Source organism: Pristiophorus japonicus, chromosome 7, assembly GCF_044704955.1.
Source record: "Pristiophorus japonicus isolate sPriJap1 chromosome 7, sPriJap1.hap1, whole genome shotgun sequence".
In the NCBI taxonomy this organism is placed as follows: Eukaryota; Metazoa; Chordata; class Chondrichthyes; family Pristiophoridae; genus Pristiophorus; species Pristiophorus japonicus.
In genome coordinates this window covers 89,128,772-89,153,193 of record NC_091983.1, presented here as the reverse complement: position 1 = coordinate 89,153,193, position 24,422 = coordinate 89,128,772, and the positions used below count along the sequence as shown (strand labels likewise).

The window sequence follows — 24,422 nt, the reverse complement described above, 5'->3', positions numbered from 1 at the left end:
TTAGTACTGGCAGGAATGTTCCCACCGACATGAAACATAGACTTGTCAGAGATGGGAAATGACACACTGATGAAATTTGCCAGCTCTACCTTGATTGAGAGCAGTGCGCTGTTTTCCATATATGGGAAATGGCTAGGATAAATGACTTTCTCATAGAATGTGTTTAATTTAAATGCTCAATTTTAGTAAGTGAGATTACCATGAATTCTCTTATGAAATTCTGTTTTTCACACACATTGTGCAATGTGCTCAGCCTGCCTTATGTATAATGGACATTATCGTCAAGACTTACAGCAAGTTTTGTGTTTTTAATTGTAGCTATTGAAATTGAAAATGGGTACTGCATTGAGTGGACCTCCCTCTTTGAGTTTTCTAGAGTCAGAAGACTTGAATGAAAGGAGATACAAGAGCAATTTGATACCCATGCAAGCCATTATCTATGGAGTTAGGTTTACATTCTCTGCGAATGCCCAAAGGGAATCCCGTTCACAAACTCAGGAAGGCAGTAATAGTGTTGTGCTACCTGCTGGTGTCAGCTGTGGCTCAGTTGGTAGCACTCTCGTCGGTGAGTCAGAAAGTTGTTGGTTTCACATTTCCGACATTACAAGAGTGATTACACTTCAAAAAGTATTTCATTGGCTGTAAAGCACTTTGAGACGTTCAGTGGTTGTGAAAGGCAAGTGTTTTTTTACTTTTGCTGCAATCAGAGATGTAGCTTTGACCACAGGAATGACAATCCCAGTGACATTCAAGGTCACACTTGTATGCTTCCAGCTTCTTTTAAGCTATAGAAGAACTCTGCAATATATGATTCCTCAAGCAGGTTCCTACTACTATGTTCATCATTTTCCTGATGGTAAAGCAACTGCAGAATGACAGAGCATTGTGATTTTCCAAAATCCAAGGGCTATTAATGATATCCTTGTGGTGCTAAGGCTCCTGATCACAATGTCACAATGTTCATCAACCACACTGCTTTCACGCCATCAGTGTCTGGTTGATCAGTGACCAGCAAGATAGGACTTTGCAAGCCAATGCCTACTTCCAGGTCAGCTCTCAAGTTTGTTTTATTTTAAGGCAGTCCTCTGTGCCTAATTTATCGAAAGGAGAAGGAAGACTTGAAGAATGGTGCCTAGGGTACCAAAGCTAAACTCTGCAGCCCTGGATTATGAGATCCTTGCCAGAGCCGCTAATAGAAGGTGAACTCAGATACAACGAGACCATGAAGTTACTAGTGCAATAATAGAACTTATATTTGGTTTCTTGAAGCAGCACTTCAGATGCCTTGACTGCTCAGGGGGATCTTGCAGTATAGCTACTGCCAAGGCCTTGAAGAGCATTGTTTGCTACATGCTGCATAACTTGCTATCTAAAGACCCCAAACCACGGAAAAGGAAGTCCAATTGCAGGCAAAGCCAGATTAGGACACTGCCATGAAACTGAGGATACCACCACTGAAACAGCTTTGTGACCTGGAAGAGTTGTACAATAGCGCTCATTGATGAGACATTCACCTAAATGGCTCAGCCTCCTATTTAAATAACCTTCTGTCTACATGTTCATCATGCAGTGACCCAATATGCCATTTACAACATTGTTCTCTGCGCTCTCAATTATCATGGATGCCCATCCTTTGATCTGTTGCTACCTTACTTTGCACCTTCAAAAGTAAACTCTCCAGACAAAGTTGAAATTAAATTAAACCAGTAATACATTTAATATTTGTTTCCCGTTTTCCCCAGTGGATGCAGTAAATGGGGTAGCTCTCAGTGGGAGCCACTTAGAATTGAGATGGCCCTGTACCACCACATGTTGGGTTGTGAGATTTCCCTACAGCTGGTGTGCCACATCTGTCTGCTGTGGTAGCTTTTTAATCCTACCCACTTTCTGGCACATGTACTGTCATTTGAGTAGAGGTAGGGCGAAATGACCCAGTTAGATCATTGTACTGAGAGACAGCAGCCTTATCTGTGCCTTCTTCAGTTATGCCTCTGCAATTGGACACTCTGTCATCATGTCCAGTGATCTGCATGGGAACAGACCTCAGGGTAGCAATGACGTTCGTGAAATCCTATTTTATGGCCCTTTCCATCTGATCTCTCAGTATGTTGTAGCCAGACAAGAAAGCCTGTTGTGCATTTAAGCTTAAGGCCTCCATAGCGGCACAGTAAGGATTCATGAGAGGTATTTCCACTGTACTTTGAACCTCTGCCACGTAGGCTCAGCCACAAATGTTGACACACACTTCTTGATGAATTATCATGACATCGTATCCCCCTTTTACAACAGAGCCATAGAAATTGATTAGCATCTATATGATAAAGGAAAAAGATGGGTTAACTCTTTGAGTGTAGGCTCTTTGTCAGAACTATACTCCTGAATAATGTTCATTTGAAATTCTTGCAATATAAACATTTTTTCCCTTTCAGAGAGCAGATATAAATTACATCTTGTATTGTGTGAAATAAAGCATTATACAAACGTATGAAATTCCATTCCTACTGAATTAAATACAGAATTGTGTGTGAGGGGCAGAGATAATTAATTCATTTCATTGTAGCCCCTGAGGGAAGTGGTTAAACCGGACAAGTAAATTTGTTTCAGTCCCCAGCCACTATAATCATTTCTTTCAGAAAATATATTGCAGTATGACATATCTCGCAACGGAGCCAGACATTTTATGGCCTTGCTTTATAGTGCCACCAGTTAACCTTTAAATGTCCAAGTTACAATGCTGGTAAATCATTTATTTGTTGAGAACAGTCTTGAGGGTTATTTATTACAAAGGTGGAAAGTAGAATGAAGAATCCTGGTTGACATTTCAAAATGGTAACATTGCAATATTTCGATTTAATATTGATTTAGAGTGAATGCTTAGATACTTGTGCAAAAAAAAAGGAAAAAGAGCAATTTGAAAAAATAACACATTGTTAATATGTTTTGGAGTTGGGCTGTTTTGACTATATTGGCTCAGATTTTGCTGGAAAAATAATGGCGGGTTCACGATGCACGGTCACCTTCGTACAAATGGGCCAGCAAGTTTAGACGAGGAAGTGATACTCCATGAGCTGCGAATCACCATAACTTTCTGGTCGATTTACGCCGCTTCGCCATTAGCCTTGCACAATTGGCAGCTCACCCTCAACCTCCCCGTTATTTTGAAGAACTTACTGGATATGCACATTAAACTCAAATTAAACGCGCCACAGAAAGCTAGAGCTGGCATTGAACAGCATAAGGACCCTTTTAACACGTGATAATTGTTAATGCAACGCCAATCAATATCTCCGGCCCACAAAGGGAACAATTTAAACTGTTGAGCATGTAGTAGATTCTTCTTAGAAATGTAAAAAAAATTAAATTGACAACAACAACTACTTATATTTATATAGCATCTTTAATGTAATAAAACATCTCAAAGCAATTCACAGGAGTTTTGTCAAAATAAAATTGACACTGAGCTATATAAGGAGATGTTTGTGCAGATGACCAAAAGCTTGGTCAAAGGTCGGTTTTAAGGAGCGTCTTAAAGGATGAAAGAGAAGTGGAGAGATGGAGGTAATTCCAGAGCTTAGGACCCAGGCAGCTAAAGGCATGTCCGCCAATGGTAGAGCATTTAAATTGGGGATATTTAAAAGGCCAGAATGGGCAGAGCGCAGAGGTCTAGGGGGATTATAGGGATGGACAAGATTACAGAGATAAGGAGGGGCGAGGCCATGGAAGGATTTGAAAACAAGGATGAGAATTTTAAAATTGAGACATTGCTTAACTGGGAGGCAGTGCAGGTTTGCAAGTGCAGGGGAGATGAGTGAGTGGGACTAAGTATGAGTTATCACGGGGCGGCAGAGTTTTGGATGACCTCAAGTTCCTGGAGAATAGAACTAGGGAGGCTGGCCAGGAGTGCATTGGAATAGTCAAGTCTAGATGTGAAGAAAGCATGGATGAGGGTTTCGGCAGCAGAGTTGAGGTAAGGGCAGAGACTGGCGATATTACACATTTAAAAAAAAATCTTACTTTTTCTTTTTGTCTCTTTTTTTCTCTCTCTTAATCCTTTTTTTATTTCTCTTTCTGTACCTGATTGCACTCTAATTCACCCTCCTTCTTCATTGTTCCTCTATTTCTTTCTCAATTCTTAACTCTTATTGGTTAAGGAGATACACTGTTGGTCCTGTTATTCATTAAGATCCACTGGGCTCAATTTTTGGCACCATTCTGCGTCATTTTTTTGGCGGCCGCTGTTTCTTTTGGAGCAAACTAAAACCTGCTAGTTTCGCAAAGTTTCTGCGCCATCGTAAACTACTTACGGACAATTTTTTTAGTTCTTGATTTTTTGACGTCACTGGGGGTGCTGGCTGCTAGCTGCGCCATTTCTGGCCATTCTCTACCACAGAAAGCTGTTGAGGCCAGTTCGTTAGATATATTCAAAAATAAGTTAGATGTGGCTCTTACGGCGAAAGGGATCAAGGGGTATCGAGAAAAAGCAGGAATGGCGTACTGAAGTTGCATGATCAGCCATGATCATATTGAATGGTGGTGCAGGCTCGAAGGGCCGAAGAGCCTACTTCTGCACCTATTTTCTATTTTCTATGTTAAGCAAGTTTGGCCCACTAGGATTTTTTTCAAAAAATGCGCAGTGCACCATTCTGAAAAACTTTACATGAACTTAAGAAAATCGGCGCAGAAAAGCGAGTTCCATGACCCGGTATAGGAGCGGCACCGAGGGCAGGAGGCCTTTTGGCCCGGGATAGGAGCAGCACCGGGACTCTACAATTGCTTATGTCTTGCTGCATCTTGTATGTTTCATTTTGCAGCCTCAACCCTTCAGTGTGTCCCTCGTTACCCTGACAACCTCAGTTTTTCGGCGCAGACCTTAAGCTCCATCCACAGAGCTTAAGGACAATCTGCGCTGCTCCAAAATGAAAGTTTATCCCGACAAAACTTGCAACTTTTTTTTTGGTCCAGTTGGCCACTAAAAAATCAGACGTACTTCTACAACTGTGGCAAAAATCGGCAATGTGGAAAATTGCCCTCATTCAGCTCGTATTTCCAGCAACTTGCAGTAAAAGCTCTTCAAGCTGAAGGGTGCAGGAAAAAACGTAACTGCGATATGCCCCACTGTGGCAAAATCTGGGCCAATATCTTTTTCCCTATGTATTAATAGGAACCATCATAGGTAGTCCCTCTGGGTCGAGGATGACTTGCTTCCACGTTAAAAATGAGTTCTCAGGTGACTGGAGTCCAATACGGGATCTACAGTCTCTGTCACAGGTAGGGCAGACAGTGGTTGAAGGAACAGGTGGGTGGGGTGCCTCGGTTGACGCGCACTCCTTCTGTTAATGACGCCTGGCTTCAGCTTGCTCCCGGCGAAGAGACTTGAGGTGTTTAGCGCCTTCCCGGATGCTTTTCCTCCACTTTGGGCAGTCTTGGACCAGGGATTCCCAGGTGTTGGTGGAGATGTTAAATTTTTTCAAGGAGGCTTTGAGGGTGTCCTTGAAGCGTTTCCCCTGTCCACCTGGGGCTCGCTTGCCGTGTCGGAGGTCTGAGTAGAGCGCTTGCTTTGGGAGTCACATGTCAGGCATGCGGACAATGTGGCCCGTCCAGCAGAGCTGATCAAGCGTGGTCAGTGCTTCGATGCTGGGGATGTTGGCCTGAGTGAGGACACTGATGTTGGTGCACCTATCCTGCCAGTGGATTTGCAGGATCTTGCGGAGGCAGCGTTGGTGGTACATCTTCAGTGTTTTGAGGTGCCTGTTGTGCATAGTCCATGTCTCTGAGCCATATAAGAGGATGGGTATAACCATGTAGACCATGAGCTTGGTGCCGGGTTTGAGGTCCTGGTCTTCAAACGCTCTCTTTCTCAGGAGACCGAAGGCTGCACTGGCACACTGAATGAGGTGTTGGACCTCGTCGTTGATGTCTGCCCTTGTTGACAGTAGGCTCCCGAGGTATGGAATTAATAGGAACATTAAAGTGCCTGCCTCCTAGTCAGATGGTGGTTAGTTTTTCAATAGGTTTTTCTGCCATTCAGGACTGTCTGCTTTTGTGAGGTTGAGAGTTTTGTCAGTTATTTTTCCATTGGTACTCTATCCTTGAGGAAAGCATAGACCTGGAACAGAAAATGGCCTTCTCCTCTCAACCAAGGGAACCTCCTATTGGCAGATCCATGTATTACATGCATTATCTTGGAATTCCCTACCTGACACCACTGTGGGAGTACCATCACAGAAGGACTGCAGTGGTTCACCACCTTTTCAGGGCAACTAGCGATGGGCAATGAAAGCAGCCACATCTTGAACAAACTCAAATCATCCCTTTTGCTTAAAATAATCCATGTCATTCACTAATAAATCACACTCCAGCAAAATTATGTACCCACTAAATATTCTATGATGTACAATGATGGAATAAACTGCAGCAAAGGCCCTCCTAAACAAGAAGGGGTGTTTGCATGGGTGAACCTTTGAGGAAATAAAGGGAAGTAAAATTGGGGTGGTATTCTTAACGTGGCAGTTGATGCCATCTGTAAAGCTGATTTAGTATTGTAGATCTATGTCTATTGGGAACCTGATGGCTTTATTCAAACTCACTTGGTTCTGCCAGGTGAGAAAAGATTCCTCATTAAAAAAACATGTTGTTCTAATTTTTAAAGTACGTCTGCTGGTCTGCCCAAGGCACGTGGCATTTCCCAGATGAGTGAGTGAGACAGCTATCGGTTCCCAGGACTCTGCCAGTAACAGCCTCCAGGAGCTGTATAAGCTGGAATCTTCCCAGCCCTGCGAGTACAGGTTTCGAGGCAGGCACACTGTCAAAATGGCCCTGATTGACAGAGTGGCGGAAGTCCGCTCTGATCCCACTTCCATGTCAGTTTCTCAACTGTCGGATCTCCCTGTGGATCACAGACCTGACACCAATTGGCGAGCCAATCAATTAAGATGCTTAGGAGGTAATTTAAAGGTATTTAAAGGATTTTACCCAGTTACCAAGTTTTCAACAAGTTTGTCGTCCCTCGGGTTGCAGTGGCCCCTTTACGAAATGCTTCACTTGGCTGCCCACGGGCTGAGAGTACTGCGCACAGCCTATATGATGCATGCTGTGGTCAGTCACAGACAAAGTTTGCAGAGGGGATCTCGAACAGGCATTCCTCCTATTTGTATATGCCTATTTGAGGCACGGGCCTTGTATGTCTATGCCGGAACTTTTTTCAATATGCTGGATGGTGCAGTTGCGAGGTGGAATGAACGTGCTCACATTGCTCGCCATATCGGAGCTTTAGGTGCATCATTTCTAAGCCCACATGTCTTGTCACAAATCTACTCGAGTGCATTTGGTATAGCAGCACAAATTGGACACTGCTGAATTTAATATTAATCATTTTATTTTCAAATGTTCAAAGCATCTTTGCACATCAACGTGCTTTTTTATGGCTTTGCCCAAGGAGGAAATTACTTCACGCAGCACAACAGTTTCAAAGGTGCCATTTCCTATCAGGTTGTGAACTGGTGGTTTTTTCCCTTGACAAAAATAACCTAAAGGGCATCGGAAACATTCAGCCTAGAGGTTTTGATATTTCAATTTTTATACCAACATATGAACAAAATGGTAGTGCAGTATCACTTTTACTGCATGTGCAGGAGTCAGTATAGCAACACATCCCCTAAAAGTGAACAAAAATGTGTTGGCAGACCCTCAGATACTAATTCACTCCTCACTCATTTCAGAGTGACAAATGTCAACATTAATTTAAATTTTTAACGTGGAAAAATTGAATGGAATTGTAGGTGATCTGCAAATCAGCAATAAAAATCTCTGAATACTATATAATAAAATCAGAATTTTATTTATTCAGTCTTAGTAAATTGGTGGCTCTGATCCAAGTCAGGGGATGAAATGTGATGAATAGATTACTTCCTGCAAAATGGCGCCAAGACTCTAGGTAGAGCCTTTTGCCTACAAATATGTGGAGGTTATAAGTGTGATCTAAAAATGGGAATATCACACTATGTTGAACACCTGCAGACACCACATTAATACACAGGTGCTCTGTTAATCCGGATCCTCACCTCAAGAGAAATGTGTACTTTACACTCTGTGCAGAGCTGCAGTGTAGCCTTTTGCAGTAACTGTTGTCCTTATGGCACCTCAAAGTGGAAACATCCTCTAAAGTCAGCATATACAAGAACTACTGCTCCAGTAAATAATATTTTAAGTTTAAGGTTGGCCAACAAATAAATTCCAATCACCTTGTCACAAAAATCAATTTGTAGCAGGCATACTAGTTCATGATGAGTTTGTTCCATTTTATGCAAAATGTTATTGAAGTTATAAAAATTTTCATTTGGATCAAACACAAAGAAGATAAATCAAAAAATAACTATTCAGAAAGCATATCTTCCCCCTGCCATGCAGACAGGCATCAGACCAATTTAACATTAAATTATTCATTACCATCTCCAATGCTTTCCTAAGAATCAGTCCAAGAGTCCTGCTCCCATACAGAAAAGGAGGGTAACCAAACCGTTGCAGAATTACAACAGCTTGCCTCCCCTTCCTTTGTTCTATTCACTCTAATTTTTAAAAATCTATTCAGCTGTGGTGGGAGGGCAACATCAAGGAGAGCAGTAACCATACCTTGGCCAGCAGCTGCAAACTCTCTGTGGTAGTCTCAAGCTGCAGGTTCAATAGTTTCAGTTATATAAATAATGTATCAAGTTGTTTCCTAAAATAGCAAAGGGACTAGCTGCTAAAGAGACAGTTCTTTTAAGATGGGACAGTGGCATAACACTTTGGGGTGCACTGCCTTGTGGATAGTTAGCAGCCCCAATTCTTCACAAGGTGAGTTTTGAATTTCAGACAGATCCTCAGGAAAAACTACTGAATGGATACAAAATGCATTCCTACTATAGGATGGGAAGGGTAAAGGCAAATTATGGCTCTCACACATAAGCCTCAATTTCTCCAACAATGGCGAGACCGGTGCAGCCAGCATTGGTGGCCTGTGGGCAACGTGCTTCTAACTCCCATCCCACCCTCCAAACACAATTTTCCCTTGATTGGGCTTGTTAAGCCTGCCCTGTGAGGTTCCCAGCCAATTAACAGGAAGCAGGTCTGATGATGTCATTTGATGACGCGTTATCATCCGGTTTCCTTAAAGGGACCATGGCCAACTTTTTTTTGACAGTTCTTTTGTCAGTAGTCTACAACATTGAGGTGCTGTAAACACTGACAATTACTACACAAAGGTGCACGGCTGTACCCAGGTTCTCCATGACTCCCTCCAGACGGTTATGGAGGGAGTCACAACACACAGGGAGGTTCTCTTCCCTTCCAATGGACGGAAGAGATCTCCCCAGGACACCAATGCAGCCTGGTTGCACATACACAGGAGGGCATGAGCAGTGATGTGATCGGAAGGACCTGACTGCATTGGTGCAAACCTTTCAATGATCTTGTAAAGTTCAGTCCCCTCAGTACAGATTCACACGAGGCATATAGTGAAGTCAAGGTCACTCTGGACCTGCACCTTTATTTCACAGCTCTGGAATACTGCACTTGCTTGAGACCTGTCCTTATATACCTGTCTCTTGCAAGTGCATCCCTGGTGGTGAGGTATGCTGGTGATTACAGGTCATATCTTATTACAGTCATGTATAGTATGTTAGGATACAGTTATATATAATAATGTAAGATACATGACAGATCTTAGTAGATCACAAAACGTTACTGCGAAGTCACGCTCAACCTCATCCTGCTGTGCCATTCATCACATCCCTATCACTCTGCATTCCCTACCCTACTCCTGCACATCCTTACCCATACCAACTGACCTTGCACCTCCACCCATCACTCTCTCTATCAACATTATCACTTCCCCATCTCACTAGCCACCCCTCACACTCACTGTCATGTGTGCAAACTCTTTGTATTCACTATGTAATTATGTATGATGTACCACCTGAGGGCGCTGCTGTTGGAGGCCCCAGGGGTTTCCTGCCCTGGTGTGCAGGGGATATAAAAGGCAACCAGCCATGCTGCCCCTCACTTTGCAGTCGTATTAACTGGACTGAAATCACACAGCTCTTACTCACAGTACAAGGCCTCGTGGAGTTATTCGATGGTAATTGCAGACATAATAACTGGCGACAAGAATACGGACTGTCACACGATTATGGCTACCTGTGGCACACTAAAAGACGTCACAAAGGGTGATGATTGGGATGCCTTCACGGAAAAGCTTGAGCAATATTTCGTGGCAAACGACCTGGCAGGGGAGACGGACACATTGGCGGAGAAGCGCAAGGCTATACTGCTGACCAGTTATGGGCCCGAGATCTACCGCCTCGTCAGGGACTTGCAAGGATAAGACATACGATGAGCTGACTGAACTAATTTGCGATACCATACAGATAACCTCCTACCAGAATCGGAGCTCACTGGCAAGTACTGTACGTAAAATAACGCCGATTGCAGGCAGAACTGTTGAACTAATAAGAACTGTACAGAGCAGAGCCTACATGCCTGCTGCTGCTAGGCCGCCAAGGGGTGTAAATGCGAAATCATTAACGCAATGCTGGCATTGGGGGGGTAATCATGTGGCCCATCAATGTCGATTTAAAGACTATGCGTGCAAAAGCTGCAGAACAAGGGGCCACCTCCAGCGAATGTGCAAACGTACTGCGACTCACCACGTGGCAGTGGGGTCAGCAGAAGAGTCCCGATCCAGCGTGGATCACAAAGGACAAACTAAAGAGGCAACTCAGCCCGAGGAAGCAGTGTGCGGGTGCACACCCTCTCCACAAAAAGTCCTCCCATGATAATAAAAGTCAAATTAAATGGCGTTCCTGAATCCATGGAGCTGGACATGGGGGTGAGTCAGTCAATTATGAGCAAGAAGACATTTGAAAGGCTGTGGGGCAACAACAAAGCACAAAGACCTAAGCTGATCCCGATTTAGATAAAGTTGCGCACTTACACCAAGGAACTGATACCAGTTATTGGCAGTGCGAACGTAAAAGTATCCTATGATGGAGAGGCACACGAGCTGCCACTGTGGATTGTACCAGGCGATGGGCCAACGCTGCTTGGCAGAAGCTGGATGGGGAAGATTTGGTGGAACTGGGAAAACGTCAAAGTATTATTGTCAGTGGACAATGCTTCCTGTGCTCAAGTGCTGAGCAAGTTCCCATCTTTGTTTGAACCAGGCTTCGGCAACTTCACAGGCACCAAAGTACAGATCCACTTGATCCCCGAGGCACGGCCCGTTCATCACAAGGCTCGAACGGTCCCTTACATGATGAGGGAGAAAGTGGAGATCGAATTGGACAGACTTCAACATGAAGGGATCATATCATCAGTCGAATTCAACGAGTGGGCCAGCCCGATTGTTCCGGTACTAAAGAGCGATGGTAAGGTCAGAATCTGCGGCGACTACAAAGTAACGATCAACCGAGTCTCGTTACAGGACCAGTATCCACTACCCAAAGCCGATGCCCTTTTCGCGACATTAGCAGAGGGAAAGGCATTCACCAAGCTGGATCTAACCTCCACTTACATGACCCAGGAGCTGGTTGAGTCGTCGAAAAAATTAACATGCATTAACACACACAAAGAACTGTTCGTGTACCACAAGTGCCCGTTTGGGATTCGCTCGGCTGCAGCCATATTCCAAAGAAACATGGAGAGCCTGTTGAAATCGGTTCCACGCACAGTCATATTTCAAGATGACATCCTCATCACTGGCCGTGACACCTCCATACATCTGCACAACCTGGAAGAAGTTTGAAGTCAACTAAACAGAGTTGGACTCCAGTTGAAATGATCCAAATGTGTCTTCCTAGCGCCAGAGGTAAAATTCCTGGGGAGGAAGATTGCGGCAGACGGCATCAGACCCACGGACTCGAAGACAGAGGCCATCAAGAATGCACCAACACCACGAAATGTAACGGAGCTGCGCTCGTTCCTGGAACTCCTCAACTATTTTGGTAACTTTCTTCCAGGGTTGAGCACCTTGCTGGAACCATTGCACAAGCTGTTACATAAGGGCGTCAACTGGCTTGGGATAAAAATCAAGAGGCCACCTTTGAGAAGGCCAGAAACCTGCTGTGTTTGAATAAGTTGCTGGTATTATATGACCCATGTAAACGTCTAGTTTTAGCATGTGATGCGTTGTCGTACGGTGTCGTGTGTGTTTTGCAGCAAGCCAATGCAGTGGGCAAACTCCAACTGGTTGCATATGCATCCAGAAGCCTATCAAAGGCCGAAAGAGGCTACAGTATGGTCGAAAAGGAGGCTTTAGCCTGTGTTTACGATGTAAAAAAGATGCATCAATATTTGTTTGGACTCAGGTTCGAGTTAGAGACGGACCACAAGCCCCTAATCTCACTGTTTTTGGAAAGCAAAGGTATAAACACCAATGCTTGTCTCGAATACAAAGATGGCACTAACACTGTCTGCCTAAGACTATGTGATCTGCCACAGGCCAGGCACTGAAAACTGTGCCGATGCCCTCAGCCGATTACCATTGCCCACCACCGGGGTCGAAACGGCGCAGCCCGCAGACCTGCTACTGGCCATGGATACCTTTGATAGCGAAGGGTCACCCGTAACGGCCCGCCAAATTAAGACCTGGACCAGCCAGGATCCTCTGCTATCCCTTGTAAAAAGTTGCGTCCTCAATGGGAGCTGGTCAGCGGTCCCTAGCGACATGCAAGATGAGATCAAGCCATTTCACCGTCGTAAAGACGAAATGTCGATCCATTCAGATTGCCTCTTATGGGGCAATTGCGTTATCTTGCCAAAGAAAGGCAGGGAAACCTACACTGCACCCACCCAAGCATAGTCATGATGAAAGCTATCGCCAGGTCCCACGTCTGGTGGCCCAGCATTGACTCGGACCTAGAGTCGTGCGTGCATCAGTGTAACACGTGCTCACAACTGAGCAATGTTCCCAGGGAGGCCCCACTTAGTCACTGGTCCTGGCCCTCAAAACCATGGTCCAGGATCCATGTGGATTATGCGGGCCCCTTTCTGGTTGTTGTGGACGCCTACTCCAAAATGGATTGAATGTGCAATAATGGCACCCAGCACGTCCACAGCCACCATTGAAGGCCTCAGGGCCATGTTTGTCACCCATGGCTTACCCAACATTCTTGTCAGTGACAATGGTCCGTGCTTCACCAGCTCAGAATTCAATCAATTCATGACCCATAATGGTATCAAGCATGTCAGATCTGCCCCGTTCAAGCCCGCATCCAATAGCCAAGCGGAGTGGGCAGTCCAAACCATAAAGCAGAGCTTGAAACATGTCACGGAAGGCTCCTTACAAACCCGCTTGTCCCGGGTACTGCTCAGCTACAGGACACGACCCCACTCACTTACCGGGGTTCCCCCTGCAGAATTACTAATGAAACGAGCACTCAAAACTAGGCTCTCCTTAGTACACCCTGACCTCAATGATCAGGCATTATCAGCAAAACATGTACCGTGATCGCATGGCTGTATCACACGACATCACTGTAAATGACCCTGTGTTTGTGCTGAATTACGGTCAGGGCCCCAAGTGGGTCGCCGGCACTGTATTAGTCAAGAAGGGGAATTGAGTGTTTGTTGTCAAACTGCTTAACGGTCAAATGTGCAGAAAACATTTGGACCAAACCAAGTTACGATTCACAGATAACCAGGAACCACCAGAAGAGGACCTCATCTTCAGCGACCCACCGACACATGTCCAATCGACAACAGACCTCGCTGCCAACCACGAGGATGATCCCACCATCCCCAACAGTCCAGCCCAACCACTCGCGCTGCAAGACAGCAGTAGCCCAACCAACTCACCCAGGCCAGAAGCGACACTCAGACAGTCAACCAGGGAGTGCAGGGCTCCGGTTCGCCATAACCTGTAATCAACTTGCATCAAAGACTTTGGGGGGGAATTATGTCGTGTATGCAAACTCTTTGTATTCATTATGTAACTATGTACGATGTACCACCTGAGGGTGCTGCTGTTGGAGGCCCCAGGGGTTTCCTGCCCTGGTGTGCAGGGGCATATAAAAGGCAGCCAGCCATGCTGCCCCTCATTTTGCAGTCATATTAAATGGATTGAAGTCACACAGCTCTTACTCACAGTACAAGGCCTCGTGGAGTTATTCGATGGTAATTGCAGACATAATACTCACCCTCATCCAATCAGACCAACTAACACACAATGGTAGGCACTTGGGTGTTTTAGCCATTGTTCATGTAGAGTTTCTGCTAATGTATTGTCAAACATTGAAGTCTTAATTTTGAACAGACTCAAATTTTCCCCAAAGCCATTTTTTGGCGTACTTGAAGTGGCCCAGTTCTTTGGGGGCCCAACTATGCCCCCCAAAAAATCATCCAACTTTCCCCGTTTGAATTGTTGACTTTGGTGTTGCCTAGCCCGTCCTTTAGCTTTGGGGCTGGAGCCTAAGATTTGCGCCATAATGATCGGGTTGCCAGGGTAACGAGGGACACACTGCGGGCTGAGGCTGGAAAGTGAAACATACAACACATTCTGGCCAGCTCACAGCAACCTGCACAAGAACCTTGCAACTGCATTCCATCATTAAATTATTAAAGTGTTTCTGCCAAAGGTCTATCCCCCCCTTCCCTGCCACCGCCCCACCCCCCCCCCCCGCCCCCCCGCTGCCGGTGCCACTCTTAACCCTGGCCAAAAGACTTCCCTCCCCTCCCAGAGCCGGTTGCCCGCTGCTAGCCCTGGCCGAAAGGTCTCCCCCAGGCCCCCCCTCTCCTCTCCCCCTCTGCTGCTGTCCCGGCCGTGGAACTGCATCTGCTGTGCTGATTCTCTTACTTGCGCCGATTTTGTTGACGGCCCAGAAGGTTTTTCCAGAGCGGTCACGTACGCTGTCCGAAGAAAAATTGGACTAAATCAGAGCTGGCCAAACTTGCTTAAATGGGCAGAATTGGCGCGGGTGACAGGTTACACCTCCAGTGACACAAAACAATACAAACCTAAAAAAAAGTAACTAACTGAGTTACGCTGGTGCAGAAACTTTGGGGAAACTTGGATATTTTTATTTGGGCCAAAAAAAGCGGTGGCGCCAAAAAAATGGCGCAGATAACTGGGGAAAATTGAACCCGACACTTTGTGTTCTTGGCCAGGTTTGTGTGCACCTTTTGCCCCCCCACCCCCCCTGCTCCCTCCCTCTGTCCCCTACTCCCTCCCTCTGTCCCCTCCTACCCCCATCCTCTACTACCCCTGTCCCCTACACTCTATCCCCCCCGTCCCCTACTCCCCCGCCGTCCCCTACTACGCCCCGCCCCGTCCCCTACCGCCACCCCCCCCCCCCCATTCCCTTCTCTCCCCTCCCAATTGCCTCGCCCCACTTCTGGACTCTGGTTAGGACCTCCAGATGACCTTGGTGCCTCCCGGGACCAGCAAGCTGCCTCTGGAGCCGCGACTGGTACCTGCAGCTGAGGCCGATGGACCAATTTCCTGTGGTCCTGCCACTGGCATCATTAGGCGCATACAGCATGCGCAGCACCGGGCGCGATCCAATTTCAAGGCCGTGGAATTCTGCTTTGCGTCAGCAATGACACTGCTCAAGCTGCACAAATTAGATCTCAGCGGATAGTGGGGTAAGAATTCCTCTGGTTTGAATGTAGAACTACATTGTAAGTGGGTTTGCAAAATTTCCTCTGTTGAATATTTCTAGCAAAGTCATGAATGACTTCGAGAAGAGGTCCTTGACTGTGCCAGTGCATATAGAAACCAGAGGACATCTAACACCAGTGTTTTTTTTTTAAACATGATCTTCAATACTTCTTCAATATGAAGATTTCGCTCGTTACAGTTCGCAGCATTGATAGGAAAACCTATACATCTGTGATAAATTTAATTAAAGTAGGTCTCGAGCCACAATGTGAATTGTCTGATAAATGGTCATATTTAAAATTAGAATTTACATTTTAATTTCTAGTTTGCCACCACTAGCTTCAATAAGATACATTAAATAATAGGGATGGTGCTGGTAAATTGGAATATGATTTAGCTAAATTACACAATATTTCTTGTGTTAAATGTGTGCAAGGGCAGGCATACATTTGGCATAAAGATTGTAGGATATGAAGTCCATTGCATGTACCTGGTATGATTGCAATAAGAACGTAAGAATGTATGGAACAAGAAATACATATTCAGCCCTTCTCGAAGAACACAAATAATCATGTGCTCAAGGGAAAGATTTCTGCATAAATACTCCCGGATCTCCAATGGTAATCATGTAAAATTCCTGAATATTAGTCCTTCTCCTGGCCACACAGAGTTCGAGGCCTTGGCTGTCATGTAGAATATTCTGGAGAATTGAGCAGAAACAAACCTCAATGGAGGAAACAAAATAATTTTGGTCATGGCCTCCTTAACAGTGGAGAAGAACTAAATACATCTCCAGAATAAGTCAGCCAGCCATTCAGATGTTTACTGTTATATTAAACCAGGATGATAACCTTAACCCGTATCCAGTCAGTCTTATCTACAAAACTAATTATTGATATCAGTCCTTATTTGTACCCCCATATCAAATTTAAAATGGGGCCTACTGTTGGAACATGAAAGTATATTAATTTCAGAATAACAAATTTTCAGAACTCTGTATGCTAATATCAGATATTGGGAATTTGGATGCAAAGGTCAGTGAGTCCAGCAGCATTTTGTTATCTCCAAATTGGATAGAAAATCCTGTGCTGCCCACTGACCTCAGTGTCCAAATTCTTGATACATGCTCCTGGTGTACAAAGCTCCATGTCAGAAGAGCAAATTTGTAAAATCTATACTTAAATGTTTTGCTTCTTCCTATGATTGCCAGTCAATACACAGGAAGCCCTGTGAATGCTGACTTTGTACAGCATGCATTTACATTGGCCTAAATCAATAAAAGACCTTGTACAACAGAAAAGTACACAGATAACTTGGTAATGTTTAACCTGTTGGAGGTTAGTGTGGAGCTTTGCTTTTGGTATCACAAGGCCTTTAGAGAGTCCCGCAGGGTTTAGCATGTGGGACGATGCAGTTATCTGATTCTTTTCAGCAACAGTTTGGTTTTGGAGAGGCAACGTTTTTTCAGTACCTTCGAATGGTCAGTTTCACTGACCCTGTTACTGTGGCTTGAGTTCCATGGCCACTTGCACCTGTTGGTAGTTTATCTAATCAGTTGATTCACTTATTGTGTGGTATGATTTTGTCCAATGATTTGATGGGGGGTACTTTCTGGGAGACGTACCATAGCTTTTAAAGTTACAAGGGACTGCCTGCATGAGAATTAAATGAGAATTATCCACAGGGCGTCTGTGTCTTTTGGACATGTCCTGTTATTCAGAAATATTTGGGATGTATTTTGAAGTGGATAACCGCAATTACAGTAGTCACATGACGTCATCGCCAGTTGTACAGTGGCCCATGGCAGCGCCTCCGCAAAATTCCAGGCAATTTTCCGGGAGCTGGTACCCCCCCACACCTTGGGCGAAAAGTCTCTTCCACCCCATTAGCACCCCCAGAGGTGCTTACGGGCCTCGAAAGAAGGGGCAGTTTCACCCCCAATATGTCTGTCTGGCCGGAGTACTAGTTTGTTGGGTAATTAGTTTTTCTGTTGGCAGTGGGTGGCGATGGATATATACTGAGAGGATTAGTTTTATATCTCTGCAGCTTTACTCAGGAATCTAAAGTAGCTTGAACTTGTACTTTTTTTTTGCATTCTTTTATTATGGGTTTATTTCCATCTGTTATTTTAAGGAAAGAATTTTAATTTAGCTTAAATATACTTCAATGTCATCAGTGTCTTCCAAATTTGGTAATGATTTAAAATAGATGTGTCAGTTGTTCACTTACTAATGTTACCAAATTTTTACCAAGTAAATCTCAAAAAGAATATACAACCAGAACTCGATCACACTGCCACCCCCCAAAGTTTGAAATATTTTAAACATAAGACAGGAATTTATTGGTTAGAGAGTAAACGTTCTGCTTTTTTCCCATGGTTGCCAGCCAATGCCAAAGCATACAGTGACGTTAGCCTATAAGACCTGATGCAATAAAACTTTTGACCCCAATTTTACCATGTTTAACAATTCCCCTAATTCCTCCTTTGAATATCCATAAGAAGTTCAAACACTACCACCTCCTGAATATTTCTTCAATACTTTTCTATGTGAACACATTCTGTATTGGCAGCAGTAAGCAATACAATATCTTTTTAAATTCTGAGAAAATGGTTGATGGAACATGCTGGAAGAGTTTTTTTTTAAATCAATCTTAAGCATTGCCCTGTTGTCTGGGTAACTTTTTTGTTCTCTCATCCTTTGTTGATGGTTTGAAAACATATAAATATATTTGGATTATTTGAAACCATATGTATCTGCACTTTTGTGAAGAAAATGTCACAAGTGGAACATAGTCCAAGCCTTTTATTGGAAAAATTTGATTACTGTTAATTCAGTTATGTTTCTTCAATGTAGGTGGACATCAATGAAGCTTCCAGTGAAATGGTGGCAGCCCCAAAGTGCCAATCTTCCCAAGAGTCATCAGCACAGGTGCATAATGGAGAGGTGGAAAGTAACCAGCAAGACATAGGGAACTCCCAGCAGATTGGAGAAAAGAGTGTTCCTGAAAATGGTGACCGTGGAAGATCTGTCCCCGAAGCTCAGAACCTGAAAGACCAGGAGTCCAATGAAGAAAGTACAAGTCTGGATGGAGATATTGAGATAGATTTGGAGATGGAGAATGGATGTTATACCCCAAAAGATGGGCAGGATTCTGAAAAAGGAGAAAGTGAGAAGGTACCATCTGCTCTCAGAAAGAAATACAAAAAACGTCAACTGGAAGCTGCTGAAAAAGGTTTGAAAACTTTTTAATAAATCTATATACTTACATCTTTAGGACCACAACCAGACCTCAACATTTGCTACAGCTCAGGCACCCCATATAAAATCATACTGATAAAAGTCACACACAGCCCAAGTTTTTGAGGTACTTTAGATTGTATTTATTAAAGTATTTCCAATTGAAAGGCCTGTCCCCATTGCCTCAGTGTTACGTGCAACAGGACTTATAAAACAAGCATTAAACTTTCTAAAGCAAAATTGCGTTTGAAGCAAAAATCTGAACCTACATATACTGACATGGAGAACTGATATGACTGAGTTACGCTTAATGTTTGGGAAAATAATGTTTATACAGTTAAGTAATTCTTTTGAAAAACTAACTCTCGAAAGTCTGTGCTGTTGCTACTAGAATTCAGCAATGAATAACTGGGATTAGTTTTTGTGTTCATCGTACTTGTTCATCCCAGAACCAATAGTCATCAGGCACACTCACTAGATAAACTATTGCAGCTAATTTGTGGGACGGACCACAGTGTTTCATTTTTAGAGTGCATGCCAACCCACATACAACAGTGCAATCTGGCCCTTAACACACTGATTAAGAATACATTGGGCCTGATTATTCACTTACTGGAACAGCTTGAGTAGTGCTTTTACCTAATAAAAACATAGAGGTAAAATGTGATTTTAGCGCCCAAAAAAAAAATGAAAAAAAATGAAAAACACAAAAAAAAACCAAAAAAAAGGAAAAAAGGGCCTTGTAAATGTCTGGTGTGTCACCCAGGTCGGGTGGCACGGTTTAATGTTTTATGTTTTTGCAGGTGAACTCCAAAAAGAGTTAAAAACATAGAGGAGAGTCTAGCCCCACCCCTGACAAACACACCTAGTAGTAGCTGACTCGGGCTTCTGCATGCATTTGTATGATGGTTGAGATTGAATAGTTCAATAGTTGAGACAATATTTCCTTATTTTACAGCTGATATGAAAATACAGTGAATATCAGTATAAAAAAACATTCTTCTGTGAAAGCAAAGCACGTATTTGGGGGTGAGGAAGGAAAGAGTAATGATGACAGTCAGAGTTTTGGTTCGAGAAATTGGTATAGTAGCAGTTGTGCTGTTAACCCTTTTTGCATCCAACCACTTTTTGATTAAATCTGATTTATCCCTGAACTAATCCAGAAACAGACTACCAGATTTATTACTCAATTCAATCAATAAATTCTAAACTCTGGATTTTTTTTCTGGTAGCAGTCACAAGAGATCAAAAGGCTGTGACTTTGTTAGTGGACAGGATAGTATGTTTTTGTAGCACAGCATCACCAGGAGCCATTGATTTAAATGGTTCTCACGGTCAGCCATGTATGACCCTAGATATATTCCTGCCTAATGTAAAAACAACATCGTGCTGCTGTGTGTTCACTGCTTGTTAAACTTTATCTGGAAGTGGGATATACCCGTTATCTGGATGTGGGCTATACATCTGAAAAGCAAATCTATTACATCCTACTACAGGTTATGGTGCATTGTCCTTTAACTCATTGCCTTCACCAAGGTTCGTTTTCACTAAAAGCTTACTAATTTGTGTGTTTTAGACTACTTTACAGCATGGAAGGAGTTTGGGCTAGTACTGCTCCCTTATTGTTGGAAGCTATGCAGATTGACTCCTTTACACAAATTGAAACATAACCTTTCTCAGTGAATAATGATAACCTACTAAACAACAGTCAATTCATCGTATATCCTGTCTGATCAACCACATTGACTTTTTGATGGAAGTCACATCCCAAATGGACTGTGGAAAGTAACATGGCACACCTATAATCTTCAACAAAGTTTACAAAAGACATATAAGCGTAAGGAGATGGGAATTCAAAACACACACAAAAGGGGCAAGAAATTAGCTGAAGGAAAGAATGACGCTAATAAACTGGACAGAGGCAATCACGTCTGATGAGGCAGCCGAAGACCTAAAGCATGAGCTGGGGAAAAAAATCTACAAGTATACGGCACAATCACAGATAAAATTCAGCCTTCATTGGAAGAGAAAATTGGGAATATGCATGGGGTAATTTGGGTCAGCGGAGAGTTCTAGCCATTTTGATGGTCGAGGCTCATTAGCACGGCACCAGTGAACTGCACACTGTGAATGGGTGTCCCACAGCAACTTGAAGTTGGTCAGTGGAGAATGCAGAGCCTGGTCATCAGGCGGGTTGGCCCAGGAGGGAACCGATTGCAGATAGGGGTGAGCACTGGATGGCAGAAAACCACAGTATTATTGTGGAGCCCAGAGGACCACTCCTGCTCCTCCTGGCCCCACAAAACTGAAATCAAAAAAGATTTGTGGCCATTTAAAAAAAATGTTTTTAAATGCTCCACCCATTTATCCACCAAAATTAAAAGGGCCTACCGCTACAAACAGGCAGGTGCTCCGGCTGCGAATTGGAAGGACCCTTCCAAGATGGCAATGGCTGGAGAATCAGCATGAATAATATGTAAACCAGCGCCATTTTTGGGCCACTACCACACTATTTACATCGGCGGATTGACGTAAAATTGGTCCCCTATTCACTTAATGGTGTTGAAGTAGCTAAGGGCGAAGTTGAAAGCGCTCTTGGATTGTCAGGGGACTCAGCAATTAATTTGTCTAATCACTTTAGAGCAAAAATTAACAAATCAAATAGAATGCTGAATGTTTGTTCTGTATAGTGCTCTGTTAAAACTGCATCTTGAGTACTGTATCCAGTTTTAGTCACCAAAACAGAAGGGAAAAACTCAAGAGTGGAAATGTGTAGAAAATAGCCACAAGACAGATCTTTAATGTCATGAAGGATTGGAGAAATCTGGGCTATTCCTCCTTGAAAGGTGATGAGAGGCGACCTTATAGAAATATATCATAGTAAATGATAAAGATGTCGACCATTGGGAAATTCACTCATAGCCAGTATCTTACTTATGCACCTTGGGTGCAAGGAAGAGAATAACTGCAGAATTATCTTTTCCTACCTTAATTATATTATCTAAATATAATAGAATGAATTTTCCAGGTTTGTTTAAATTCAGTCACCGTATGGGACCAGACACAAATCGGCCTTTGACAATGCTACCTTGATGCAAGCAGAAGGGAAACAAAATCCAAGCAAGTACAACCCTCCCACCACAGGCAAGATTCCTTCACCTTGGCTAAAATCACGAAAATAATGGCAGTGAATTTCCTCCTGTCGATAACTTCACCCCATGCAGAGGCTGCAGTCCCTGAATAATTTCCTGAATGTAAAGCTTTGTGTAACAGACATTCAACATTAGGCCAATAGGTTAAGAACTTGGCTTTGGTTATACATTCCATTCGAGTCACACCCATAGACAAAAATCTAACTAAAATTGTGTGACTGACGAGGAATTTTAATTCCTGTAAATGACCTTTACAGTAGTGATGCGATACCTTTATAGAGTTCCACTACTTGCAGTTCAGTTAGATAATTGTATTATAATTTGGTGTAGAAATGTATTAGTATGCAAACAAAAGTAGAATAAGGCTTTGTGAAATAAAATGTTTCTTGGATTAAGAGTATACAGGTGTTGGCACTTCACTGTGTGCAGTGTTTGTCTTAGCTGTTATCCAGGTTTATATCAGTGAAGACCTAAACGTTGAGATTGGACTGATGCCTTTGAAACAAACAGTGTTTTTAAAATTCATTCTAGGGATGTGGGCATCGCTGGCAAGGCAGCCATTTATTGCCCATTCCTAGTTGCCCTGAGGAGCTGGTGTGAGCCTTCTTCTTGAATCGCTGCAGTTCATGTGGTGAAGGTGCTCCCACAATTCTGTTGGGTAGGGAGTTCCAGAATTTTGACCCAGTGTTAATAAAGGAACGGTGATATATGCCCAAGTCAGGATGGTGTGGAATTTGGAGTGGAATTTGGAGATGATGGTGTTCCCATGCACCCGCTGCCATTGTCCTTCTAGGTTGTGTGTTTTGGTAATGCTTTCAAAGAATCCTTGGAGATTTGCTGCAGTGCTTCTTGCAGATAGTATGCATAGCAGCCATGGTATGCTGGTGGTAATTGTTTAGGCTAGTGGATAAGGTGCCAATTAAAGGGACTGTTTTGTCCTGGATGGTCTTGAGCTTCTTGTGAGTTGTTGCACCTGCACGCATCTAGGCAAGTGGAGTGTATTCCATCACACTCCTGACTTGTGACTTGTAGGGGATGGAGAAGCTTTGGAGAGTCAGGAGGTGAGCCACTTGCCATAGAATACACAGCCTTTGACCTGTTCTAATTGCCACTGTGTTTATGTGAGTGATCCAGTAGAGCCTGTTTAATTGTGACCTCTCAGGTTGTTAATGGTGGAGGAATCATCGATGGTAATGCCTTTGAATGTCAAATGGAGGTGTTTAGACTCTGTCTTATTGTAAATGGTCATTGCCTGGTGCTTGTGGCATGAATGTTACTTTCCACTTATTAACCCAAGCCTGGATGTTGTACGGATCATGCTACATACAGGCATGGACTGCTTCATTATCTGAGAAATTGAGAATGGAACTGAAAATTTTACAATTATCAATGAACAGTTTCACTTCTGACCTTATTCTGAAGGGAAGGTCATTGAATGAACAGCTGAAGATAGTTTCCCTGAGGAACTCCTGCAGCAATGTTCTGGGGCTGAGATGATTGGCCTCCAACAACCACAACAAGGTTCCTATCTGTCGGGTATGATTCTAGCCACTGGGGAGATTTCCCACTGATGCACCTTTGACTTCAATATTATGAGGGCTCCTTGGTGCCATGCTCGGTTGAATGCTGCCCTGATATCACCTGTCACCTGACCTCATTTCGTCTCTGAAATTCAGCTCATGTCTATATTTGGTCCAGAGGTAGATTGTAATGCATTCTGGAGTTGTTGTGGAAAACAAATTGAGCATCAGTGAGCAAGTTATTGGTGAGCATGTGCCCCTTGACCGCACTGTTGATGACTCCTTCCATCACTTCGCTCATGATTAGGATGCCGAAAGGGCGATAATTGTACCTGAGGATTTCTTTTAATTTTTTTAATGAAGGTATAATGTACCTTCCATTCTCTAGAAATATGTATATCACTTTGTTTTCTTTTCAGAGATGTGTTGGCATCTTTCTAACCCAGTTGGGCCCAGATGGGCAGTGCCAATATTGCCTATTGTGCCCAAGAGGAAGGATACAGACAGGCAGGAACCATTTCCCATAGAATCATAGAAATTTACGGCATAGAAGAAGGCCATTTGGCCCATCCCATGTTCAACAGAGGGGGTGCACTGAAGAGATTGAGTGCCCATGAAATATGAGTGCTGCATTGAGGCACTTTCACGCATTTTAGAGATTGCACTCTGAAAGAGAAATGCCATTACAGGTGTAGCCTCGAGAATCCGGAATACAGAATTTTCCGGAATCTGGACTCCGGGACGATCGGTGGCAGGGTTGTCCGGAATCCGTAAAATGTTCCAAAATCCTGACCCGCTGATCCTGCCGACTTCGGGGCCCCGCCACGGCCCGACCTCGGGCCTCACCTCGTTGCCACTTGCTTCACCCGCTCGTCTTACC

General features: G+C 43.7%; 1 protein-coding gene across 2 annotated transcripts in view; it reads left to right on the top strand.

Moving 5' to 3' along the window:
* Nucleotides 1–24,422, top strand: part of dnmt3ab (DNA (cytosine-5-)-methyltransferase 3 alpha b) — a 725,841-nt gene that overhangs the window by 239,185 nt on the left and 462,234 nt on the right. For both annotated transcript variants that reach the window (XM_070885120.1, XM_070885118.1), the window contains exon 4: nucleotides 18,487–18,865. In XM_070885120.1, the coding sequence (XP_070741221.1) occupies nucleotides 18,487–18,865 (379 nt within the window). The remainder of the gene's footprint in view (nucleotides 1–18,486; nucleotides 18,866–24,422) is intronic.